Genomic DNA, 23,887 nt, shown 5'->3' with positions numbered 1-23,887 from the left:
TTTTAAGATTCCTAATGTATTTGCTATGTACGACATCCCGGTCGGTACACACAGGTTGGTGGTCAGTTATTTATGTACCGGATCTTTGATACACACACAAACCTTTATGACCGGTTCGCAATGTTCCCCTCGAGTTCGATGCTAAGATTCACCGCTGATATAAGCTTTAAACATGCTTTATTAATTAAAAACTGACCATACCAAATGTCTCATTAGCAAATTCATCTGGTCAATCTCTCCTGGCTTGATTTTGAATATTTGCACTCCATTACATCACTACGCGTCGTTGGGTGTCGGCATTTCATTCTGTCCTATCGCGTTCAACAATCTATCACACGGTGCGCCGTGCCTCTCTCATTCACTGACCGCATTGTGGCAATATATTAACTCATCTGTTCGTTCGTTATCAGCAGAGTAATGTTGAAAGTGGTCACTTTTTCACCAAACATTCGTGGTTGCAGGAATTGGGGTGGCCAGTTGCATGTGTACATCCCGGTAAGGATGAGCTGCTGCTGTTAGCATCCAGCTTAAGCTTCCACGTAACGTGCTCTTGCATTATGCATAATGCTAGATCAATCGAATAATAGCATTAACAGTAGGCAGTTATGTTTATTTGGGCAAAAATGTAATTATTTGCTTTCCACAGTTCATTCGACATGATTGATTCATGTGTATTCTTTTTTTTTCTTCGATTCGTTTCAGACCATCCGTTTATCGGTAAATTGCTGTCCGGTTGCATCGTGTGTACAACGCGAGTAGTGAAAAAAATGCGTCTAAACAGAAGTCATCCTAGTGGAAACATGTGCTATGCGGTCTGAATCTATCGTGAGTTGGTTGCCTGAGGTTAAATCAACATACCTGAAGACATACATCGTTACGACGACCAACCCCTCGTTGTGGGACAGAAACTCATCATTGTGCGTCTTATCAAAACGTATAGAGCCTACATTACACAATGGGCTCCGCATGTTGATAATAGAGAAATTATTACAAATGTAGGATAGAGCAAAGGATAGACATTCCTGTTTCATTTTATCTATGCGTGCCCTAAAACGACTAGATAAGCTTACTGTGAGATTCAATCGTGGAATTTTATCTGTGATATAGTGAAATGTTCAAAGTGCGTTAGATGTGCGTTTGATCGACTCTGATCGACAAGGTGCGTCGGTGGAAGGTTTCCCATTTTAATGTGTACGGCTGCGAAAATGACCGATTGCCTTTGGCCATAAAAAAAAAAACAGCGATAAGTGCAACGCAGAGAATAAGGCTACAATTTAGGACTGTTTTAGATTAGACGACTGCAGACCGAGGGTGGCGTTACGATATATATACATATATGTATATCCTCCAAGAGGAAAACGAATCCTTTGCTCAGTACAGAGCTGGCGTGGAAGGCACCGAGAGAGCCAGTATGGATTGTTTGTGGAGATGTTGGGATATATGATTCTGACACTGTCCGTATTATAGTGGGTAGTTACTGCTATCTTATTGTTAAACGCGTTACGTCCGTAAAGTGTAAACGTCCCATTTGTTAGGTGAAAGGTGGCAACGGTTCGACATTGCCCATAGTTTGGTCGAGGTCCGGTGAATTGCGAACGGGTCCCCCAAGAATATCGCTATGCCCGATGAAGCATCGTACCAGGTGTTCAACTATGTGGCGGACTGCTTCATCAGCGTTCCGGTTGCCGGTCGCGACGAGGAGAATACGTGCGAGTACGTCTGCCGCTGGGTTTGCCAGCAGTTGAAAATCAAACCAGTGGTCTTCGCGCTCGTCGGGTTGCGAATCCATGGGGAAAAATGGTTTCTGGCCGGATGCAGCCGTCCGCCAACGGACAAGAAGTACGATTTTCGACTTCGCTTCAAGGTAAGTTGTCGAAGAACGTGTATGTTTGTGTAGTTTCTAAATGATTAATTGTATATCAATAGGAAGTCGAGAATTGCTTAGACGAACATTATTTTTCTATAGAGTTTAATTGTACCCATAAAAGTCATTCCATTTTGATCAAAGATAAACTTCAATTAGCGCTGCAGCCCCGTGGAGTATTGTCGGGAGTCGGTTTTCACACGACAGGACCGGTCCAAAATCCCATCCGGACCAACCCGTAGTCGTACTTAGGATGAACCATCCCGCTACTGGGATATGCATTCAAAGACATCCAGAAAGGTCAGGCCTCTCTTGAGGTTGTTGTACCGATAAAGAAGAGGACTCTGGAAGAACGTCACGTGAATGTCACCAGCAGTGTCAATCTGGTTTCATGGATAGAATTAATAGAGCTTATCATAATTGATTTGTTCAGTGTACTAGTTGGGTTTTTTAAGAGCTAAAAAAAGTAGAGCCCAGTGCAAGTGGAAGTAGAAACAAGGAGCAGCAGCCATTTGTAAAACGTGTATTTATTTGCAATGAATCTTACAACAGGAGGCAGCAAAATACTACGTAAAACATTAATACATTAAACATCATCTCATGCATAAATAACAGTTGAGGGTGGCTGCGTCGATCGAGGAGTGAGTGTGTTGCTTCCTGGTTCAAGCTGTTTATTATCCTTACCTTGCTGCATCCATAATTAATGCATTGTTCTGGTGCACTATCTGTCTAGTGAACCATTTTCGTAGAACAACAAACAAATTATCTTTTTTTTTTATTTTCTTTTGAATCGTCTCCTGACTGTGTTTGTTGCATTTCAATTATTTTGTTGCATTTATCATAATGCATCTTGTGCATATGCTAGTACAGGGTACTAGCTGTCTGATGATTATTACCATATTTTTCTTTGTTTTGCATAAAAATGTGACTCAATGTCATAATCATTAGCATTGCAGCGAATTGATGTTTACACATTTTATTTCCCAACGTCAATGATTCACTATGTTACCGCTATTCTGGTAAGATTTTGTGCAACTCGTATCTTCACCATGTACTCGGAAGTCATCATTCGCTGCAAACGCTGGCAAACGTGTCTCCGACAGAGAACCACTGATGGGTTTGCTGCTCTGTTTGCCCTGCGACAAGATAAACGAAAGTGATGATATTGCAAAATATTTACCCTTACCCAGATTTGTACACTGCGCGTCTGTAGGGGCATGCTGAAAGTTTTAACAATTTGCTACACCCGCACACACTAGTACCACGTCTTGCTTTCGCGCAGCTTTAGCTTATCGACGATATCTGTCCTGAGGAGACTGGACTTATCTTCGTATGTATACAAGTTGCCACCAACACCGACGTTATCCATCGGTTGTTAGCAAACATTACGGCGGCTACGGGAGGTTTACTATCTTGACCATCTTGATTTTGATGTCTGGGGCCACTGTTGACACTGTTATAGCAATGTTTTGCCGGTAGATGTATGTAATCGACGCATATAGACCAAGATGTATTTAAATTCATTATATCTACGTCGTATGCAGTGATATTAAGTTTTTGTTACTCTTCTTTCGGTGTACTGAGTGGTGTCCAATTGGACGTAATAGAATTATGCTTTTTCTTCTTCTTCTAGGCATGCCATTTTTGGCTTTCTTTGACTTTATTTACTCGTAGCTGGATAGTCAGTCTTGCGTTCATAGAAATATGCTTGTTTCCATTAGATATCAGGCAATTGTAAAAAAATTACAATAAAACAATAATAATAACGGTTTTGTTTTAGAAGGTGCCGGTCTATAAAGATGCACCAAGGATCGGAACTCAGTTCGTTGGTTAGGTTAAATAACTTACAGTATAAACGAGAAGTTTAAATTTCTAAACAAAATTGTTAGTTGTGAGGAATTTCGAAAATACCGCTAGCCAATCGACAAAAATAACAAATTAAATTATCCTCTCATGTTAACATCATCTGAATAATTCTACCACCACCTGGTTAGGTTCCCGATCTGTCCTGCCTAAAAGCGCTCGATCAAGAGCTCTTCAACTACTACTACAGCCAGCTACGGTACGATCTCCTGCACAACCGCATCCCGGAGATCGATTACCGCAAGTACAAGAACAAAATACTCGGCTACGTCGTAAACGATATGTACCGGAAGATGATCGAGGACAAGATCGGTCTGAATGAGCTGAAACGCGACTTCGAGAAGTACATCCCGCGAAAGATTAGCCGGGAGCATTCGGTTTGTTTCGTCAATGTTGCCCAAAAGCGAATATTCGAATCACTCAACTCGATCCAGAACAGGGATCATGATGTGAAGTAAGTGGCAAACCCCGGTTCCCATGTTTTTTGTTTTACCATATATGTGTCGTCGTTTAAAACCGTTTCTCAATACCTTCATTAGCTACGTGAAGAACGTCTATATCAACGATATCGATAACATCGCACCGGGCTATCTGTATGAGGAGTATGCCGCCGAAATTCAGTATCCGAGAGGCGAGTTCAGTTCGCGAACTGGCAAGTGTCCGGTAAAGCTACGGTTTCAACCTTACGGTACGACTCTGTCCACACGCGACACCACCAAGTACGGTTCTACCGGCGGTGGACTGGAGCGAACGTTGGAGCATGAAGATGCCACGACCACACCCGGACTGAAGGTGTTTTTTGCCAGCAAGGTAAAATAGACGGTTTTGTTCTACCCCTGTAGCAGCATTCTTTAATTGCTTATCTTAATTTTTCATACAGTGGCAACATGTGACGAACATCGATGAAATACTCACCATACTGGTGGAAAAGTTGACGGTGAAACTCGCGCTGGAAGACCAGTCGGAACCGTACTGTATAGACTTTCACGATCAGACTGAATTGAACTCTTTCGTAACCTGTCTAGCCGGTTACTATAGGTAAGAGTGAACGGTGAATTCGGGGACAATTCTCGCAATTCTGCCCTGATTTACCATGCGCACATGGGGTTATAATTCGTTGTTCTGTCTTTTACAGGTTAATGTGCAAATGGACCGTGTATCTATGTCAGGATTATCTTTCCTCGCCGATGCTCAACTTGCTGAAGGAACTCAAGTGCCACGGGCCCATCGGGTAAGTGCGTGAAACCGTATGACAAAAGGGATGGGTCGAGCGCGTGCGGGAATGGGTAAAGTGTAACCAATTCTGGTAAAATCATCGAAATTGTGTAGGGTTTCATTCATAAAACCGACTGACTGTTCCTTCCAATGCATTGCGTCCGTATGCTATGCGGGTTCGCTGTTATCTTGGAAAAAGGTCTTAGCCCTGAAGTTATGCTGTCTAGGCTGTTTTTCTCTGTTGTTTGTTCGGCGCAAGCGATAGGCATCGTTAGGCCGACAATGCCCAGAACTGGTTTGTTGTCGCCTTTCGTGCAAACCCGCGCGGTGATGAGTGAAGAAATTTTGACTCACTTCTGAAACACATCCGCTTATACATTTTCGGCATGTAAACGCCGAAAGACTATTACCGTTCGAAAAATGTGGTCAGAATGTCTTAAGGATTATCTCCACGTGTGGTTATAATATCTTCGCTTAAACGTGTATTATTTTTTACAATATTGTATAGCACACTAGGGACAATTATCTTGAATATCCCTTGTTATCGCACGTGTTGTAAAGGTGAATGAATAGCTGGAGTTTTTTTTTTATATTTTCGATTCCATTCGTCTTACAGCGGAAAATATTCCACTGACAAAATTCGGGAAAAGAATAGCAGCTGCGGCGCTTGCATCATTCGGCAGTGCGAGGAGCAGTACGGTACCTATTATGTCGATATGCTAGAAACTGAGTAAGTATGCCTCGAACCGAGCATCCCACGAATGAGAAGTAATTTACCAAATACTTATTACTCTACAGTGGACTGATAAAAACGTACCAGCTTATCCACACTGAAGATCAATGGCACGCGAAGAACGAGAAGGAAGAGCAGGTGTACCGATACAACCAGCTGACAGAAGCGCTGAAGAGCCTCAACTCAGAGATAACGAGCGTCTATCGATTGCCGCCGTCAGACAACGATACCGCACCAAATCTGTTACTTTGCCGACCGACCGTAAAGTCCTCCCCGAAGCGTTTGTTGCGTGGTGGTACGCAGGAACTTGGACAAAAGAGGGCCTGTATCATCAATGCCGCCAAGGAACTAGTTATCAATCGCTGTGCGTATGATAGGAAGAAAATGTTTGCCAAACAGTGTGGAATAGTTTGTCTGATTGTAGATAGTGTTTTCTAATTTATTTTCGCTTCTCACTCTTACCCCAGCTCCCGTGGAAGACGAAAGCGATGGTTTCACGAAACGTACGCGTGCGGAATTTTTGCTGCCAAACAATAGCAAGATGGAGGTGACACTTAAATTACTCAAAACCGAGAAGGAGGGAGAATATCTTAAGGTATGGTCTTGCCAACGCAACTTGAATGTCTGCAATTACTTTAGCTCCGTATCCCGGTTTCTTCCCGCATCAGGATTTTTTGCAGGTGGCCGGCCAGTGGGCAACGATCGATTCGATTGATATCATTAAGCTTTACGGTATGACCGTATGTAAGCCGATCACAATGGTATTAGAATATCCGCGTTACGGTCGGTTGGATGAGTTTCTGCGAACGCGTCGCACCACGGTACGACCGTCCGCGTTGATCGAGATAGGCCAGTCGCTTGCCCGTGCTCTGTACTATTTGCAGAAACACGGCATCGTTCATGGGAACATTCGGTGCTCGTCCATGATGGTCACCCAGTACGATGATGGGGAACAGCGCGTCCTGGCCAAGCTCGGCGATCCGGGCATGCACGGACAGCGCCGGTTGACGAAGCACGATCTTCTGTGGATACCTTACGAGTATCAGGATCTCAGCGAAAAGAGTGCTGCCAACTTGCGGCAAGATCCGGCCACGGATGTGTGGGCCTGTACCTCGACGCTGTGGGAAATATTTAGCCGAGGCATCAAGATGCACGTTTACAAGCCGGCTGAATTTCTACCCTCGCGCAAATGGCTCCAGACGATGCCACCGGAGCTGAAGGATTCAAAGCAGATCTACGAATGTTTGAGCTGTGGCTGGCATGCGGATCCTGACAAGCGCATTGCACCTCAAACGATCGTGGGACTGTTGGTACATGCACGTAAGTGTTTGTGTAGCATTGAATTTTATCTTAAATTTTATTAAATATGTTTCTTTTAACAACTTCAGGTCAACTAGATGGCAACTATTGTACGGTAGGAAATGGGCACGTTAACGGTCACTCGACAAGTAACATGCTGAATGGATCTGTATTCAAAAATAGTATCCTATCAATGGAAACGAGTAAGTAGAGCAGTTCAGTCTTTTTGTACCCTTTGTTTGAAATGTTATTATATATCTTTTACTTCGCACGATTATCTTAGATTCCACACTGGTTCGATCGCGCACCGACTGCACCTCTTCATCGTATGTCAGCAACGGAAGTGACAGTGAGCTGCGTAGCAATGCGTCCAGTGGAAGCAGTTCACTTCCACTACTGTCAAATCCCATCAGTCGTTTCAGTGGCGACTCGTACTACGAGAAAACTTTTGTTAACTGCTCCGACTATATAGAGCTTAGCAGCAGCGAACGAATCTTCTTCCATAACATGCTTGGGGAAGGCAATTACGGGCGCGTGTATCGTGGAACGTTCGAGCGAGACAACCAGGCACCGAGGCAGGTCGCACTTAAAACGATCTACGACGATCGACCCGACCTGGGTCGTGTGAGAGATGATTTTAAGCGTGAGGTTGACATCATGAAAAGCTTACGGCACACCAACATTGTGGAGTTTATCCGTTTTTACGAGGAGCAAGATAAACTGATTGTGGTGATGGAGTACGTACCCATGGGTTCACTACTGTTGTACCTCGAGTACAAGCGACACAGTCTGAAGGAACCAGATCTGCTATGGATGGCACGGGATATTGCAAATGTAATGCATCGCCAGGCGCTGTGTGGAAATGTGTATTCAGTTCAATATATCTAAACATATGTTTATATATTTTTTCCAGGGTATGCATTATCTGTTTGAGAAGAAGATAGTCCACCGTGATCTAGCGGCACGTAACATTTTGGTGGAGAGCAAGAAGTGCGTGAAGATATCGGACTTTGGCCTGGCACAAGTTACCGAGGGTAGCAACTACTATGTAGCGCGACATAGCCGCGAACTACCGATACGCTGGTACGCACCGGAAACGCTCGAAACGCAGAAATATTCCTTCCAATCGGACGTCTGGTCGTTCGGTGTGACATTGTACGAAATGTTCACTTACGGCAATACGCCCTATGCACACGTGGACGTGAAGAGTGCGGCGCAGCTGTATCAATTGTTGCAGCGTGAGACTAAAATGTATGTGTTTGTGACGTAATGTGAATAATGTGAAACCGACTTTCTGCAACACAATCCTATTTGTTTCATTCACAGATTACAACTTCCAGAACCGTTTCCGTACGTGTACGATAAGCTTATGGCACCTTGCTTTAAGCGGAACCCACACGAGCGGATGACCTTCAGCGAGCTGCTGGAGGAACTGAACGACATGATAAATCAGTATGGTGAACCAATTAATTAGGTGTGCAATATACGCGGATATGGGCCCAAAAATGCTCCACGACTCATGTTAGAATCTGTGAATAACTTAAGATCTTGTTGCCGTATCGGTATAAACGAACGTTTTGATCAAACGAAACAAATATCGGGAAGGAAATTTAAATTAATGTTAGGAATTAACGAAGAATCGGCTCTGCAGTTTGGAGTTGGTGTTAGATCTGTATTTTAAACACACACAGAATTGAGTCACAGAACCGTGACACACATACACTGTGCAGCGGTGTAATGCGTCTGAATTGATAGTAGTGTATAGGTAACAGATCACCACCGCTGCACAACCCGACATGCACGCCGCGATGGTTATTGTATCGTGACTAAATGGTTGTTACAAAGTCGTCCTGCCTAAAAAAAATAACGCTGCGCTATCAGTTGTTTACGATTTGCACGCACTGATGCTATATACTCACACCTTTCGAATGTTGTCAATTTGGATGATCATTAGAGACACTACTATTTGCTGTTCAATGTAGAAAAGCGGCAAAAACAACAAAATTACACACATTCGCACTTATGGTGACGAAAGAAACTGTTTAATGACGTTTTAGCTGTTCTTGCGCCCCAACAAAATTGGCGGGTGAATAGAAAATTAAGCAGAAAAACCTGCCGGTGCGGCGTAACGAGACGGTGGCAGAAGATGCGATGCAATATAATTACCGCATCCAGGGTGCACTATATCACAGCATCTGTTTCCCCGGCCATGCACCATCGTACGCGCAGCTATGCTTTTGCAACAGCAGAGACACCGACCAGGACGATGCAAAGCTGATTGCACGGCTCGCCTCTACAGTGCCGGGTTGGATTGTAGTGGAGTCTGACTACACGGTGCAAGATGGAGGCACAGCGGTTGCTGTATCAACGGAACAATCAGCAACAACAACTATGAGTCGAGCTATAGCAGGGCGTCTGGGATGTTGCTGCGAGCGATCAGCACCGCTCTATCGACATTGACCAACAACCGGCAGTTACCTCAACAAGCAGAGCGTGCTGTACCGGCAGGGCGAATCGGTCTATGCGATGCTGTCGTGTGGTAGCACTACCGTTGAATGTTGAGCCAGCACTGTGTGTAGGATCTACTAAAGGTCGCTATAGATTAATCCTACCTGATGGAGAAAATTGATGCATCGCTGCACTGCTGCTGAGTGGCGGCAAAAACCGGGCAGGTGGAGTCCACAGCTGCCGATCTATCTCGACGAACGTAGCACCTACGCAATATCGATACATCGATACATCGTGCCGAGCTAATGCGCACCATGGCTTGGGACCTGGCGCCAGTGCGCGCTGGAGGCAGTCGATGACATTACCGATGTGCGATGACCTTTCGGTGACAGGGTGGTGTTGCTTTCCGATGATTTCCGACAAACCCTTCCCCGATTGCACTAATCGACACGGAGGCATAAATCTACAACCAGCGCATCAAACGTAGCGCACTGTGGCCGCATTTCCACCAGCTGAGTTTGTGCGTGAATATGTGCTTAGGCACTGCACAAGAAGTGAGCTATTGGTGCATTGACATGGTGCTATTGCCCGGTACTGCTACTACTACTACAATTAGATTAGAAGAACGTATTGTGTGAACGAATCTTAATGGTTGTCCTTTTTACAAAAAAAAAATACTCGTCGTCCCGTGTTCTAGCGGAGGTATATAGTCTATGGATTTGGTTTTGCGCTTTTCCGCAATCTGTACAGATTTAGGATGGATTAGAAAACACACTTACAGACACAGATAGGCGGCTAACACTTAACTTAACTAATGTTATCACTTTACTCGTAGTGGCCAGGAACATCCCCGTGTAGTTTGTATGCCAATCGTGCGCCTAATGTGGGAAAGATAATAGTAATAGACTGTTGCGACAAAAGAACACAACCAACACGAATGCGATTAGTAGAGCGTTCATATTGCAGATCGAATGCACAAACGAGTGGCGGTAGTTGCTAAAAAGAATCCGCGATAATGTGAATGAAAGAATTGTTGAAATGTATGTGCCGTGATTATGTATACTTAGATGTGGCTTATTAGTGAAATTGAAACAAACGAAACGAACATGAAAAGACCTATAACACACAAATCGTTTTGGTCGAACGAAGTTGTGGATATGGCAGAAAAGCACCACATAGTACCGTGTTATAGCTGGCGAAAGCTTCTTAAAGTAAAGTTGTCTAATGAAGGAAAACTAAAACTAAATTTTCAACTATTTTCACAGGGTAGAAAACGCAGAAAATCCCACATGTCCGGGGAATGATCACGGCTTTTTTGTGACGAACGTTTTTACCTGCAAACACATACCTTTTTGTGACCCTTTTTTATGGGAAATACGTTTTAAGTTTTTCGTTTCATATAATCTATTCTGACACTTTTTTCTATGACGAATTATTAATTCTACACTAGCTGAGAAATGGAGTGATATCGAGAGATAGAAGAACCATATTTAACAAGCTGAATTAGAGAATATTACCCAATTTTAATGCACACGATGTAGACCAGCGATATGACATGATTGAGATTACGATTCAGTACAACGATGACCAACTGGAACCATACGCGAACAAAACATGAAAACGCTTCCAAATGTAGTTCAAAGTTTTAGCCAACAATGTGAGAGACACGCGGTGCATGGGACTCATTCTAGCAATGGATAAAATTCCTTACCTTTACCATTGGCAGATTTCTGATACACGATCATCGGACGAAGACGAGATTGTAGTGCGCACTAACGCAAAACTTCATCTGATATTTAATGGGAAGTGCGATACTCTTACAGTACGTCGTTCTCTTACCCACCCATAAGTGTGATGGAATGCTTGAAGACTTCCCTTCCATTAGTGAAAAATTCCTGATCTCTCTCTCGAAGTGGCAGTAGTTTAAAACCAAACAATAAGAACAAAACGAACAAGTTTAGAACAAAGAAAAAATATTAACGTAATGAATAAACATAGATCAATTTCTCAAAGTGCCACTTAAATTTGCAACCCGAAGACAAAGTACTAACGAGTTATAAATCAGCGGAAAGCATAGGAAAAACAAATGCAAAAAAAGTTGTAATGTGTTTGAACAACGATTTAACAGCCATGACCACCAATTGGGGTAACAAAAAAGAGGAGAGAAACAAAAAGACATGCCAAGCATATAGACAAACTACAAAAAGAAAGGAAAAACAACCACTTACTTACAAACACGAGTCTAGAACGAGTAGAAAAACACGCGGAAAAAACAAACGTTTAATATAGTCGGCTTTAATAATGCTGCACCCATTGTTGCACAACACGGTGGATTCATGCAAGAATGAACAACACATACACACACATATTGCATTACATCAGTAGGAAAGTTTTACTGTAACAAAAATATAAAGCGTCCGGTACATGTAAAACACGCGCCCTAATGCAAAACAAGAAAAGATTCAAACTGAGTGAACTAATATGGTGGTAGATAAAAAGGAACACTTTGAGATAAGTAGTAATACAGTTAGCAACAAGCAAAACAAAAGGAATTCAATTAGAACACTGGGAAAGGAAACTTACCATAAACACAGACACGGAAATTGACCAATCGCAGTTCTTTACCTAAGCAAAGCGTGTTCTGTTGTGCTGTTTTTCAGAAGAACTTCGGACATAGTTTGATTGGAATATGGGGTATTTGTCAAAGTTTGAAACCATGATTAAGTACTCCACGAACTTCCAGGATAAAATCTCAAAATGAACGGCACACGAAAAAAAAGGACTTGATATAGAAAAGAATTTCAAATGGGGTACAAATAAAAAGTCTGATGCTGGTGGAACACTCCATGCTAATCAGAGCTCTTGCAGACTAAAAGCCCAATTAAAAAGAAATAGAAGAAAGTTGCTTAGTGGCGATGCTGTGGCGACATGGTTGACGATGTCGACAAAACAGAGTGAGCATTCAACAATGGTTTCTCCCAACACACGTGGACTAATGTTAATGGATGTGTGTTTTTGTGGTACATTAAAACGAAAACGGAAATTTGGTGGATGTAAAGCGGAATAGGGTGTAAACTGTTTGATACTTAAGTTTTCTAGTGCTTCTCATCCACAAGGCTATCGCGGCCCCAATAATGCGTGCGTGTATTGTGTATTTTTTTGCGTGTGCTAGAGACTGCAAGCGCATAGGCAGGGTTCAGGAACCCCAAAACCCCTTCCGGTCTCTTTAGTCACTTTTAGGTCTTGTAAGTGCAGTTGTAAGCAAAGAGGAATGTGATTGCCCTGTAGTTATATAGTTTATTTTCGAATCCCGATTAGCGGATCGAGAAAAAGAGAGAGATGAATTTATATAATTATTTTTATATAAGGTTAGTTAAAAACAAATTAGGTTCTATGATTCTATCCCCGCGCTAACACATCGGATGTGTGACTGTTGACATAGGTAAAGTTCTGTTACTATCTCGTGTGCATGAACTGTAGCACAATATTTTTAGATGCCCGCGCTCTGAACAATTTGCTAAGAGAGAAACCACCTTTACTTACTTCGTTTGCGCGCCTACAAGGGTTGTGTTTATATATATATCTGTATATGCGCCTTACGAGTTGCGCCATCCGGCTTATAACTTAGATAGATACGAGGAAACAATGTTTACAGAAAGGATTTTTTGTAGTTTAGTTGTAAACCAGAACCATACTTTTGAGTACCGAAGTACCTTTAAAGCATCGAGGAAGAGTGGAGATCGTTTAAGCAGAGTGGGCATAATGAATTGTGCTGGAAGGAATTTAAAATTCTTACCAAGCACCCACTTGCGGTGGTGTTTGTTTGTATGCCTTTTTGAGCGTTAGGTTGCGGTTTTATATTGATAGAGGGAAGCTTCAGGTTTTACAACTGATTTGCCTTCGTTTGTTTGTTTTCGTACCTTTGGAGATAAAACTTTGATTGGCCTTTGCTTTTTTTACACAAGCAAATACTGTACAGAACCGTATAAAGATACGGTTTTCGATTCGAGTAAATTAAGGTAGTGTCCTACGTGTCTCCCCATCATCCCTATTTTTCCTCCCCCGTGATTCCATGTAGTGTAGCCAATGCCTCCCAAGTATAAATCGATGGTACAACGTTACACAAAAGCGTCAGAATTAGCATATAAACACAATGATCCAGATGAAAGTAGTAGAGAAGGGAGGGCTCGTTTAGAGCTAGCACACAAGAATAAACACACAGCGTATAGAACACACTGCAAACCTCACACGTGGCGCGCATCCATGTTTGAGTCCCTATCTTCATCCGGGCCAACCTGGGGAGACAAATGTGATTTGATGTGAACCCTTAACCACACGATAGATCTAAATACTACGTTGTACGCAGCGCCACCAGACGCGAAGGGGGCGTCGGGATGTGGGGCATGAGAATATTTTTCACCCAGCTCTCTTACGTCGCCACCATCCGGAGGTACTTGTTGTTTTGCATACGGCTAGACGGTTAACTACACGGATAACGAAATAGATCAATTGGCCCCTTTTTTAATGTCTTTGTCGTGAAAGCAAAATGAACCCACAGAAAAAAAAAATCTCACATACACATCTTTCCCCACTCTAAATATCTACAAAACATGATCAACCAACACACGTATGGTAAACAAGAGGAGAGAAAAGGCAAAAAGGTTATCTTCCTCGTAAGAGATTGAGTAAAAAAAACTAGATGTTTTATCGGTGTTCACAGTGACAAGAAAATGGTAAATGGAGAAAATAAGGCAAAATAAAACGTGCAATTCAAATGCAGTCAGTGGAATGAGTTAAACGTCCGAAAGAAATTACTACGTAAGGGTACGTAGAGTGTGGAAGATCGATTACGATCGGCTTAATGCAGCTCATAATGAACTTCTCCTAGTTGATCCCTCCATGTGACGAAAGTTAATAATTTTATAGCTATTTTATTGTACACAACTTTAACGCCGTTCACAGAACGTTAATTTAATTGGGCCAGAGGTGGAATATTCCGGATTTGGATGGTAATTGAGGAGCTGGGACTGAGTGTTGTTTCCAATCGCCCATAGTGTGGCGTACGTTCCTCCTTGGAGACTCTAAATGGAAATGCAGTTGAGGCCCACCAATCGGGGATTCCACCAGTGATGAACTTCGTGGACGCTCCAACAGCTGAATATTGATAAAAAAGTATCTATTTTTCTTTAGGGCTCCCTTGACCACGGCTGGCGCCAAGCGATTACCTATTTTGTCTACCGTTAGATACGCCGCTGGTTCTTGATAATGGTGATGCTCAGGACCACTCGCGACCGCTTAGCTTTCTCTTTCACTTAGTTATATGTAAGATCAGCGGATCGGATAAAATATTACACGTAAACATGTTTCACTTTTTAAAGTTAATCGGTTGCTAATATTTTCAGATATTGTCGCAGTACATTTGAAGTCCTGACATGGCATACTAATGAGGGCTACTTAATGAAGTTACGTTTGCAAATTTGGCTTGAGCGACACAGATAGTACTTCACGGTTGTCTGCACCAGCAATAGTTCCCAATAGTTACGAAATGCTATCCTTTTGTAGCCCAAACCCAGTTCAGCTGTCCTACGGAGGCCCACTAGTCGGCTTTTACTTTGTTATTGTTTACCTTTTATCCTTTTGAGCTGCCCATTGCGTGAATTTTGACGTTTCAAGGAGTTATGAACAAACCCAAGGTTGCTAAGCGGGAACATTTCGAGCGGGAGTAATGTCCGCTACGTAGGGGAGCTACCATGGGAAGTAATGACTCACAAACTAGCTCTGATGAGTTTTTTTCCAAATTGATCGATCCATTTGTGCTTTGGATATGAATTCAATTAATCTTATGATGACCTTTGCAAATTCATTTTTTTCTGTCCAAATGTTTTGGTCTGTACTCGATGATGGCGTAATTTGAGAACAGCCTGTGCCATCTCATTCATTGCCTCTTCATACACCTTGGTTTCTTCTCATACGCGCACGTCACTGTTGTCAAAAAATCGGTGTTGTGTCAGCTGAAGAATTTGATACGTTGTGTGTATTTTTCCAATCCCCCTTCTCGTTGTTCGTATCATTTATTTGTACGGGTGTCCCACGTAGCCCAAAGGCCGGACGTTACTTATTGTTTCACTGATAAAAAAATATCAGCACCCTGCTGTTGGGCAAGGTGTTTCCAATTACGTTCCCGGTCAGTGTCCGTTGTGATCTCATCGTCTTGTTTGTGTGTGCTTTCGGACGGGTGGCGAGTCTTCCCGTTCCAACAATATGTGCCAATGGCAAAGTCTACCTCGGGAAGTTTCGATCTGAAGGAACCTCCGCCTTGGCAAAGCTGTCAATACTGCCTTTCTCCCGTATCGACCCGGACTGATCCATCGCTGCCGCAACATCATTATCCGCAGCAGCAGCAACAGTGGCCACTGCACGACTCACAGCCTCCCCAACAGCAGCAGCAGCAGCAACTGTTTTTGTTCAAAAATACCGAAGAGTTTGTAAGGTAGGGTTCAGCATCTTTGATTAATAAACCCGTGACAGAGATATTTTAGTGATAGTGTGTCTGCACAGTCACGGTATAAAACAATCCTGTGTCGATCAGGTTAGCTGTGAATCTTCCGTACGGCGAGACCGTATCAGTAACCGTGAGGTTAATTAGCACCAATTGTCGAAAACCTTGCGGGCCTCTCTATCTCTCTACCATACGCCGCCGGAGGTCATAGTCGTCGTCCGGAATTGATCGGTATAATTGTTTTTACAGTTTCGTCTTTGGTTTCGCCTCCGTGTGTGGCGCAATCGGTACCATGCCCTCACAATTTGAACGCTCAATTTGCTAATATGCCTTTCTCACTCTGCTCTACTTTCCCGATAGGCACCTTCGCCAGCAACACTGCACCGTGGAAGGTGGCTCGTACGTGTGTCGCTATGGTTACAATGGTGTGTGCTCGTCGTTACCGTTGGACGGTGTTAGCGATCGTGATTACGACATGCACGTAACCCGGTGCCACGTAAACGCCCAGCAGAAGGAACCGCACGTCAAGTGGTCGGTGTTTTCGGCCGCCCAAAACCTGCCAGCCGTGCTGAACGATCCGAGCCGGGGTAAGCAGACCAATTTCTTCACGAAGAAATGGGGCGACGCATTTGTCGAAGGTACGTCAATCGGACCATCGCCACGGCTCGCCGACATCCGGTGGGACCAGTTCGATGCGTACCTGAAGCGCATCGGCAAACGCTACCGGGTGCATACGCGAATCGCTAATGTGCCGACAGCGAACGCTACTAGTCAGCAAGCGCTTGTAAGCGATCGACTTCCGAACGGTGCCACCGCCAGCCTGAAGGACATCCCGGAGGTGTTCCTCAAGCAGAACCTCGAGCTGCACCGGCCTGCAACGTTTGGGGCGGCATTCGCCGGCATCGGCACGGAGGGCGGCGAACAGACGAGACAATCGAGCCGGCAGCTACAGGAGCGGCTTAGCCACTATCTGGACATCGTGGAGGTGCTGATTGCGAAACAAGTCGCGGACAAATCGTCCGCATTTTTCCACGCCATGACGTCGCAGGATGCGATCATGGAGCAGATGACGGACGCGCTAGCGAATGTGAAGCGTTTGCGTGGCAAGATCCAGCAGATCGACGATATGATCGTGAAGGAATCGCTCCAGGTGATCCGGGCGGAACGGATACGGGTCAACAACAATCTGGTGCTGGAAAAGCTCAAGCTGATGTCGACGGTACACCAAACCCAGCCGATGATACAGCTGCTGCTCAGCACGCAGGACTACGTGGCGGCACTGGATCTGATCAGCACGACGCAGGAAATTCTTGGCCAGGAACTGACCGGTGTGCACTGCTTTCGTCATCTGCCGTCGCAGCTGTGCGAGATGGAGCTGCTTATCGATAAGATGCTAAAGACGGACTTCGAGCGATACTCGACCGCTGATCTTAACCGGCCGTTTCCGGCCGACACTGGCGAGGAGCGTGTGCTAGAAGAGGACAAGCTGATATGCATCATTTCCGGGTTGTTGCGCAAGCGAAGCCTTGACTTTATTGATACGTACCGTGACGAAGCAATCACCACGGTACGGGCGATTGTGAAGCAGCTCGTGATCGAGGTGATCGCTTCGGGCGATGCCGAAGTCTGTTTGACTGGGGCCGGTGAAGAGGCGCAAAGTTTGTCATTGTCGGAATGGATTCTACTGCTGGAAGGTGCAACCGGGACGCTGTTGAAGCTGTTGCGGCGCATACGGGCCGTGCATGATGTAATGCAGCAGACGGCCGATGCAAGTGCCGGCCGGCTTACGGATGATGTGAGCTTTATCGACACGGAAGCGTTCCTTTCGGCGGGTGATTATAGTGTCGTGCAGGATAAGCTGGCGAATCTGCTGCAGAGCGTATGCAATTACTGCCACGAGCGTTGTGCAAATCTCGTGTCGAACCAAAGTCTCGAGAAAAGTTCCGTCAGTGCGGAACAGATTGCACAGTTGGCGCAGATTGTGGAGCGGTTTACCGACGGATGTCAGGTGGCGTGCGGTGTGCAGAGTGTCCCGTTAAAGTTGGCCCTCTGTGCGCAGGGTAATCGATTCGCGCAAAAGTTCCACACCGAGCGGAAGTCGAAGCTTGCCTTGTTGCTGGACAGCGAGCGCTGGAAGCAGGCCGAAGTGCCAGCCGAGTTTCAGACGATGGTCGATTGCATTGCACGGGGTGAGTTTCACTGGAGCAAACCGCAAGCACTGAATGGACCGCAGCAGACGAATGGTGTGACGCAATCACCACCACAATCCGTGCTGAAGGTGGAAGGAGAACCGTTTGCACTGGTAGGAGCCGCCTTGCTGTTGGTGCAGATCGTTAGCGAATATTGCCGGTGTGCGTCCCAGTTGCCGGTAATCGCGCCGCAGCTTGGCCGGAATGTGGTTGATCTATTGCGAATGTTCAATTCCCGCTGCTGCCAGCTAGTACTGGGAGCAGGAGCACTTCATGTAGCTGGCCTTAAAACCATCACTAGCAGCAACCTGGCACTGGTGTCCCGGGCGCTCGAACTAGTCCTGTGGCTATTGCCACACGTGAAACGTCACTTCCGCTCACTGGACGGCTCCGGTGCGTCATCGCTTGCATCAGTCAACAACAACAACAACACCATTACTACCTCCGGGACGACCGTACCACTAACGAATGGAGGATCACACCCGATCAGTACCAACGGCAGCACTTCCTCCTCTGCTGGGTACGATTCGGTGCAGAAAGATTTCGTCAGCCACATCAAGGAGATCGAGAACAAGGTACTGTCGATCGTGTGCGACGTGGTGACGGGTCAGCTCAACAATTGGGACGCACGGCCACCGGTTCCTTCGCAACCGTTCCGCAACATTAGCCGCCAGTTTGTGAAGCTGCACGAAGCGATCGCGCCGATCCTGCCAGAAAAGCAGGTGCACACGATTTACCGGACGGTGCAGCGGAACTTTAAGGATAAGCTGCGGGAACAGCTGCTGAAGAACAACATCACCAACAATGGTGGCCCGCAGCACGGGGTCGTCGTGTCGGAGCTTACGTTCTACATGGAAACGCTCCGGACGCTCCGCGCGATGCCGGTAGACGAACTGCACGACGATACGATGGATGATATTTGGCTAAAGTAGCACCAACATCGGAACAGTTTAGGTTCGGATACACGGTTAGCATTCCAGCGGCTTTGGCAGCAAAAGGCAAACAGGGGGAAACAGGGAGCGGAAGGGTTTTTAGTCATGTAAGAGGGTTGGGGATGGTTCGTGCTTTTAGTTTTCCGACCGCAGTTGCACTATCGCGACGGCTTTCCACCAGTGCATTATTAGCTTCCTTGCATTTTGTTTTATTTATACCAGGACGTACTTTCGTTTGTAGAATGTTTTTATTGTGCGTGCACGCTGGCAAAGCCACATTCTCCTACCTTGCCAAATGTTTTCGGTTGTGCATAGTTTATGGAGAAGTAGACGTTACTTTCTATCCTAAAGGTTTCTTTCCCATCTGGTGTGAATTTAGCAGTACCGGAGTGCTTTCGTGTCACAGTTAAGGAAAGGAAACAGTTGCTAAACCTTCCTATTAGTAAGCTTCTTGTTTGCGAAACAGTTTGTGGTAGATAGGAGCCTTTTAAGCTACGCATAAGATTATTTACTTAAGCTGAAACACATTACTAACTGTATCATTTCATACCAAAAAGGAAAGTGTTTTCAAACGCCAACACACATACGCTAGTATTACGTTCAGGGGCAGTTTTGTGCCGTGGCAGCATGTCTATTCATTTAGTATAGTGAGCACTTTTCGACTTCCGTTTTCCGAATCACGAAACTTTCTCCTTTCCCGAAGAGAGGGGAAAGCTAGCTTCCACCCGGATCTAGTTCTAGCAAAAGACACCAGGCCACAGTGGCAATGTGCAAAGACTGTGTGCGTGTACACTAAGTGTAATTACGACGTGTTTTGCATGCACCGAGGATAGTAGGCTTTGGGTGAAAACGGGGGAGAGGGGCCCTTAGCATCGTAAACGATGCGGATATATGATTGTAATCGATAAACGACAAATTGATAACGCCACTAGCACCACCGTGTTTAGGCCTCGGAGGGATTTGGACGAATAGAGAAACGTAAGATAGAAGAATTGCGGGAAATATCGGCAACTAGTATCCATTAAAACCAAACATTCAGCATCCAGCAAACATTTGGTAAACGCAACTCTTTGACCAATTCTGTACCGCCCAATGAAGGGCGGTTTTTGGAAGGAATTAGGCGGTGGCAGAATACTTTCAGACGATTAGGTAATAATATATGACGATACATGCAGCAACAGGTGGATTTAATAAATAAATACAATTGGCAGCTCTCGTGTATAAACGGTTTTCGGGTGGGGAATTATTCAATCAAACGAACACGTGTGTTAGAAGGCGCTCATGCAACGAGTGCTATTGTTGAACATACTCGAATTGGATTCATCTCTGGTGTTCAGCAATTGGATGACGTTTAGCGGAACAAAAGAAATAGTAGCATTTGGAGTAATGTGTTCCTAGTACAGTAGTAAGAATAGATTGTGTTCTATATCGGAAGGTGAAAAACCCATTGCCAAACCATAAAATGTATGTAAGCACATTCGTCAGTTCGCCATTGTCATCGTTTCGTATGTGAGTACCGATTAATTGTAGCAGTTTAAGCAGCTTTAAGTAGTTCCAGCACCGTTCTTCGCGGCAGGTGTTTAACGATGTTCATCTCATTTGATCGCATCTAACGGTCAACTTGATTACGTTTGGCTCATAATAAATGGAAGCATGAGGTACATTGACAGCTGCGTAAACAACGGATGACAGTCGAAACGTCACAACAAAGCGAAAAATTGCGCGAATTATTTGTGTTGTGCATTTGGCCAACTTCATACTGTTGCGCTTGTATTCTGGTAAACCTTTAGCGAAATAGTTTATTCTAGCCGCGTGTTTCACTACTCGTCCCATATCTGGATCGTATAAGTGTCTTTCACTATGGATGCAGAGCAGCTGAAAACGTGTCACCGTGAAATTGGTCACATTGTGTTTGATGCTAATGAGAAGGCAAGCCAAACGCTGTGCGATTCGTTAGCAAATCATTAAATGCAGTTTTCTCCGTTTCTTTTTCTAGATTACTACACGACGAATTAGTAACACGTGGAGTTTGGATAGTAAACAGTCTTTAGAAATCCTACAGAAATGGGTTGAACAGCAGAAAGATGGAAAACAGCTTTCGTTCGAGTACGTCATTCGTGGGATCGATAAAAATGGAAACGTTTTTATCACTGTATGTAAACAGCTGACGTAGGATTATTGTCGGGCGTTTAATAATTGTTTTACGGTTCTTCTATTTTAGTTAGCAAATGAGCAGAAGACGGAAAAAGTGTGTCAAATGTATCCAAAGTGCTCGAAAATATTGTATTCCGCGGAGATCGCGTCGGACGTCAGGCCGTTGATTGTATCGAATGATAACGAGTTCAGTGCTATGAATATACGGTTGAATTCTGAAAAACGTCAGCTTGATCAAAGTGCCTCACAACCAGCTCAAACCCAACCTCCAGCCCCAGTGAAACAGGACCCGAAACCAGCCAAACCGAACATGTTTTCGATGGCCAGTAAACCTCCGGTGAAGGAGGAAAAACGTTCACCACCGTCAACGCCGGCAGTTGTGAAACCGGAACCGAAAGCGGCATCACCAACAAAACCTTCACCGAAAAAAGAGACAAAGAAATCCGTCACTACCGGGAAGGGTGCTATTTCATCATTTTTCTCCTCCAAACCTTCACAAGCTTCTGTCTCAAAAGCTCCCATCAAACAGGAACCACAATCTCCCGCTCCGACTGCTGCAGAAAAAAAGGAAAAGGAAACGAAACCGGAACCAACGAAAGAGGTGGAAAAAACACGCAAAAGAACTATCACCGATGATGAGGCTACGGAGGAAGATGAGGATGTTATACCCAACACGCCCCAGGAGGGGAAGAAGCGAAGCGATAGCAAAAAGCGTACTAGCAAACCAATGTTACAGCGCAAAAAGCCATCCAACCCGTCGAAAAAATCTCGCATCCTGCAAATTTGCGATTCATCCAGCGAAGAGGAAATGGATGGGAAGGAAGCGGCCGAGCAGCGAAGGGAGCGTTTGGTCGAGTTTGATGAGGAAATGGCTGAACCGGCGACAGAGCAGGAAGCAGTCCGGAAGTCGCTTTCACCGGAGAAGCCCGTCGAGAATGATTCGAACAGCGTGAACCGTAATCGAGGCAAGGTTAAGAAGCTGATCACTAAAACGTACACTGATGAGAAGGGCTATTTGAGTAAGTGTGTTTTGTGTGAAGGAGGGTTTATTGAAAGTCATAATAATAAGCATCACTTTCCGTTTTGCAGTCACCGTTAAGGACTACGAAATGGTATCGGAGGATGAGTCGGCGGCTAATGGAATGGAAATAGACACCGGTACACCAGTGGTCACAAAGGCTAAAGCAACGCCAAGCCAAGGGAAAGCGTCCTCCGGAGGGAAGAAGGAAACACCACCAACACCGAAAACAAAGCAAGGTTCAATTATGAGCTTTTTTGCGAAGAAGTAAAATCTCAGTTCCCAACAAAAAGGCGTTCTCTGTAAGACAAAACAAATAAACGACCCATTAAAGGTCCTTCCGCGTTAATGTGACCTTACGATTCTTTACGGCATTATAGTGTGCGTGGCTGCAACGAGGATGATGTCACAAGAAACTTTTCCGATTCTTTTCTCTTCCTTTATCCTTTGAAACGCATTGAAGAACCCATTTAAATCCTATTACCTCTAGCGACGTCTCCGAGGCTAATTAGACATGAATTGACCTTCATGCACCGAACGTAGCCGGGTTCAGTACTTTCGTAACTCCCAACCACAACAAACGTGTGAACGTATCGATGGAGGATGGCCGTGCTGTGGATTGTAGGATTGCTGATCTCTTCCTGTGCCGGACAGCTATTAAACGATACTTACGGTGGTCTTACTAAGCAGGTGACCGAAACGCCTTCAACACAAGTCGCTCAGTGGAACAGTTTGAAGCGCTATTCGATGTATTACGGTGGATCGGGTGCGCAAACCGCATTGTCCAGTGTGCCTGCTAACCGTGGTTCGCTTTCATCACGCATGTAAGTACAGCTGCCGCATAAGACATAACCCAATGTTAGCCTCCACGATTTTTTGTTCCTGTAGGACATCCGGCGTTGTTGGTGGCGTCAAGCTCATCATCTACTTGTTTCGACTGATCGGTGATTTTCTGCGAAAGTTCGGTGCTGAACTTCGGGTGGCCAAGTGTCTGCTGATGTATTCGTTCACATTTCAACCGCTCAGCTCGAAGATAGCCGGCGGTACGATACAGAACTGGTTAACCGGTTACTTCGGGGCGGAGGACGCCCGCGATCTGTACCGCTTTCTGTCCCGCACCCTGTTCGCTCAGCTGGGACTTTCAACGGAGGTGTGATAGATGCCAGGGAAAGTCAAACAATCCACCCACACTGAACAGCTCAGTTCGTTTTAAGTCAGAAAATTGTATTACACTTTATTATAGTTTAAATCGACGGTGTCCCTACTGGACCGTATTCGTTCGTAGACTAACAACACTACGGTTGAACGAATCTTTGCTACACATAGTAAATATATCTCTACATATCATTTAGATCACTAGTTGCTGCTACTGCTGCTCCGTCTCACATACGGTTTGAACCATTATCATCCTTCTTCCATTCATTCGTTCGCTCTCGTTTGTAATCGAACTTTACAGTTCGTCGCTTTCCAGCGTATGAAAACAGTGGACAGTGTACTTAGGTGAAACAGAAACTAGTAAACAGGACACGGTTCTGTACACCGCATTGGATCACGGTACGAATTGCGACTGTTGGACGTATCTTCCCATCGCACACGTCCTAATGCAGAGATTATAACTTAAGGAGTGGCGCAGTGGCGCAGACATAAAGTGGTAAAACCGTAAATAATAAACA

At 44.9% G+C, this 23,887-nt stretch overlaps 4 protein-coding genes across 4 annotated transcripts; all 4 read left to right on the top strand.

Moving 5' to 3' along the window:
- The first annotated feature begins 1,618 nt into the window (after positions 1-1,618).
- On the top strand, positions 1,619-8,448 carry LOC128712482 (tyrosine-protein kinase hopscotch). The gene is made up of 13 exons (XM_053807372.1): positions 1,619-1,864; positions 3,859-4,181; positions 4,267-4,537; positions 4,608-4,765; positions 4,863-4,958; positions 5,559-5,672; positions 5,741-6,039; positions 6,143-6,270; positions 6,344-6,995; positions 7,064-7,177; positions 7,258-7,808; positions 7,888-8,225; positions 8,301-8,448. Exons 1-13 carry the CDS (start codon positions 1,619-1,621, stop codon positions 8,446-8,448), a joined length of 3,438 nt encoding a protein of 1,145 aa, XP_053663347.1.
- Positions 8,449-15,691: 7,243 nt separating this feature from the next.
- On the top strand, positions 15,692-19,042 carry LOC128716043 (vacuolar protein sorting-associated protein 54). The gene is made up of 2 exons (XM_053810966.1): positions 15,692-15,912; positions 16,282-19,042. The coding sequence occupies exons 1-2, from the start codon at positions 15,692-15,694 to the stop codon at positions 19,040-19,042; spliced, it is 2,982 nt and encodes a 993-aa protein (XP_053666941.1).
- A 1,860-nt stretch (positions 19,043-20,902) lies between these two features.
- LOC128714871 (DNA polymerase delta subunit 3) lies at positions 20,903-22,485 on the top strand. The gene is made up of 4 exons (XM_053809753.1): positions 20,903-20,971; positions 21,039-21,194; positions 21,264-22,215; positions 22,286-22,485. The coding sequence occupies exons 1-4, from the start codon at positions 20,903-20,905 to the stop codon at positions 22,483-22,485; spliced, it is 1,377 nt and encodes a 458-aa protein (XP_053665728.1).
- Positions 22,486-22,817: 332 nt separating this feature from the next.
- On the top strand, positions 22,818-23,370 carry LOC128715258 (uncharacterized). Its single transcript, XM_053810139.1, has 2 exons — positions 22,818-23,038; positions 23,103-23,370. Exons 1-2 carry the CDS (start codon positions 22,818-22,820, stop codon positions 23,368-23,370), a joined length of 489 nt encoding a protein of 162 aa, XP_053666114.1.
- The last annotated feature ends 517 nt before the right edge of the window (positions 23,371-23,887 follow it).

This window comes from Anopheles marshallii, chromosome 3 (genome assembly GCF_943734725.1).
Source record: "Anopheles marshallii chromosome 3, idAnoMarsDA_429_01, whole genome shotgun sequence".
In the NCBI taxonomy this organism is placed as follows: Eukaryota; Metazoa; Arthropoda; class Insecta; order Diptera; family Culicidae; genus Anopheles; species Anopheles marshallii.
This window is presented reverse-complemented; position numbering and strand designations above follow the sequence as displayed.

Excerpts from the sequence above, each read along its gene's own strand:
- LOC128712482 (XM_053807372.1), top strand. The coding sequence starts at position 1,619 with ATGCCCGATGAAGCATCGTACCAGGTGTTCAACTATGTGGCGGACTGC. Across the intron at positions 4,766-4,862 it reads TGTCTAGCCGGTTACTATAG|GTTAATGTGCAAATGGACCG; the intron begins GTAAGAGTGAAC and ends TGTCTTTTACAG. Across the intron at positions 6,271-6,343 it reads AGGAGGGAGAATATCTTAAG|GATTTTTTGCAGGTGGCCGG; the intron begins GTATGGTCTTGC and ends TTCCCGCATCAG.
- LOC128716043 (XM_053810966.1), top strand. The coding sequence starts at position 15,692 with ATGGCAAAGTCTACCTCGGGAAGTTTCGATCTGAAGGAACCTCCGCCT. Across the intron at positions 15,913-16,281 it reads AATACCGAAGAGTTTGTAAG|GCACCTTCGCCAGCAACACT; the intron begins GTAGGGTTCAGC and ends CTTTCCCGATAG.
- LOC128714871 (XM_053809753.1), top strand. The coding sequence starts at position 20,903 with ATGGATGCAGAGCAGCTGAAAACGTGTCACCGTGAAATTGGTCACATT. Across the intron at positions 20,972-21,038 it reads TGTTTGATGCTAATGAGAAG|ATTACTACACGACGAATTAG; the intron begins GCAAGCCAAACG and ends TTCTTTTTCTAG. Across the intron at positions 21,195-21,263 it reads ATGGAAACGTTTTTATCACT|TTAGCAAATGAGCAGAAGAC; the intron begins GTATGTAAACAG and ends CTTCTATTTTAG.
- LOC128715258 (XM_053810139.1), top strand. The coding sequence starts at position 22,818 with ATGGCCGTGCTGTGGATTGTAGGATTGCTGATCTCTTCCTGTGCCGGA. Across the intron at positions 23,039-23,102 it reads GGTTCGCTTTCATCACGCAT|GACATCCGGCGTTGTTGGTG; the intron begins GTAAGTACAGCT and ends TTGTTCCTGTAG.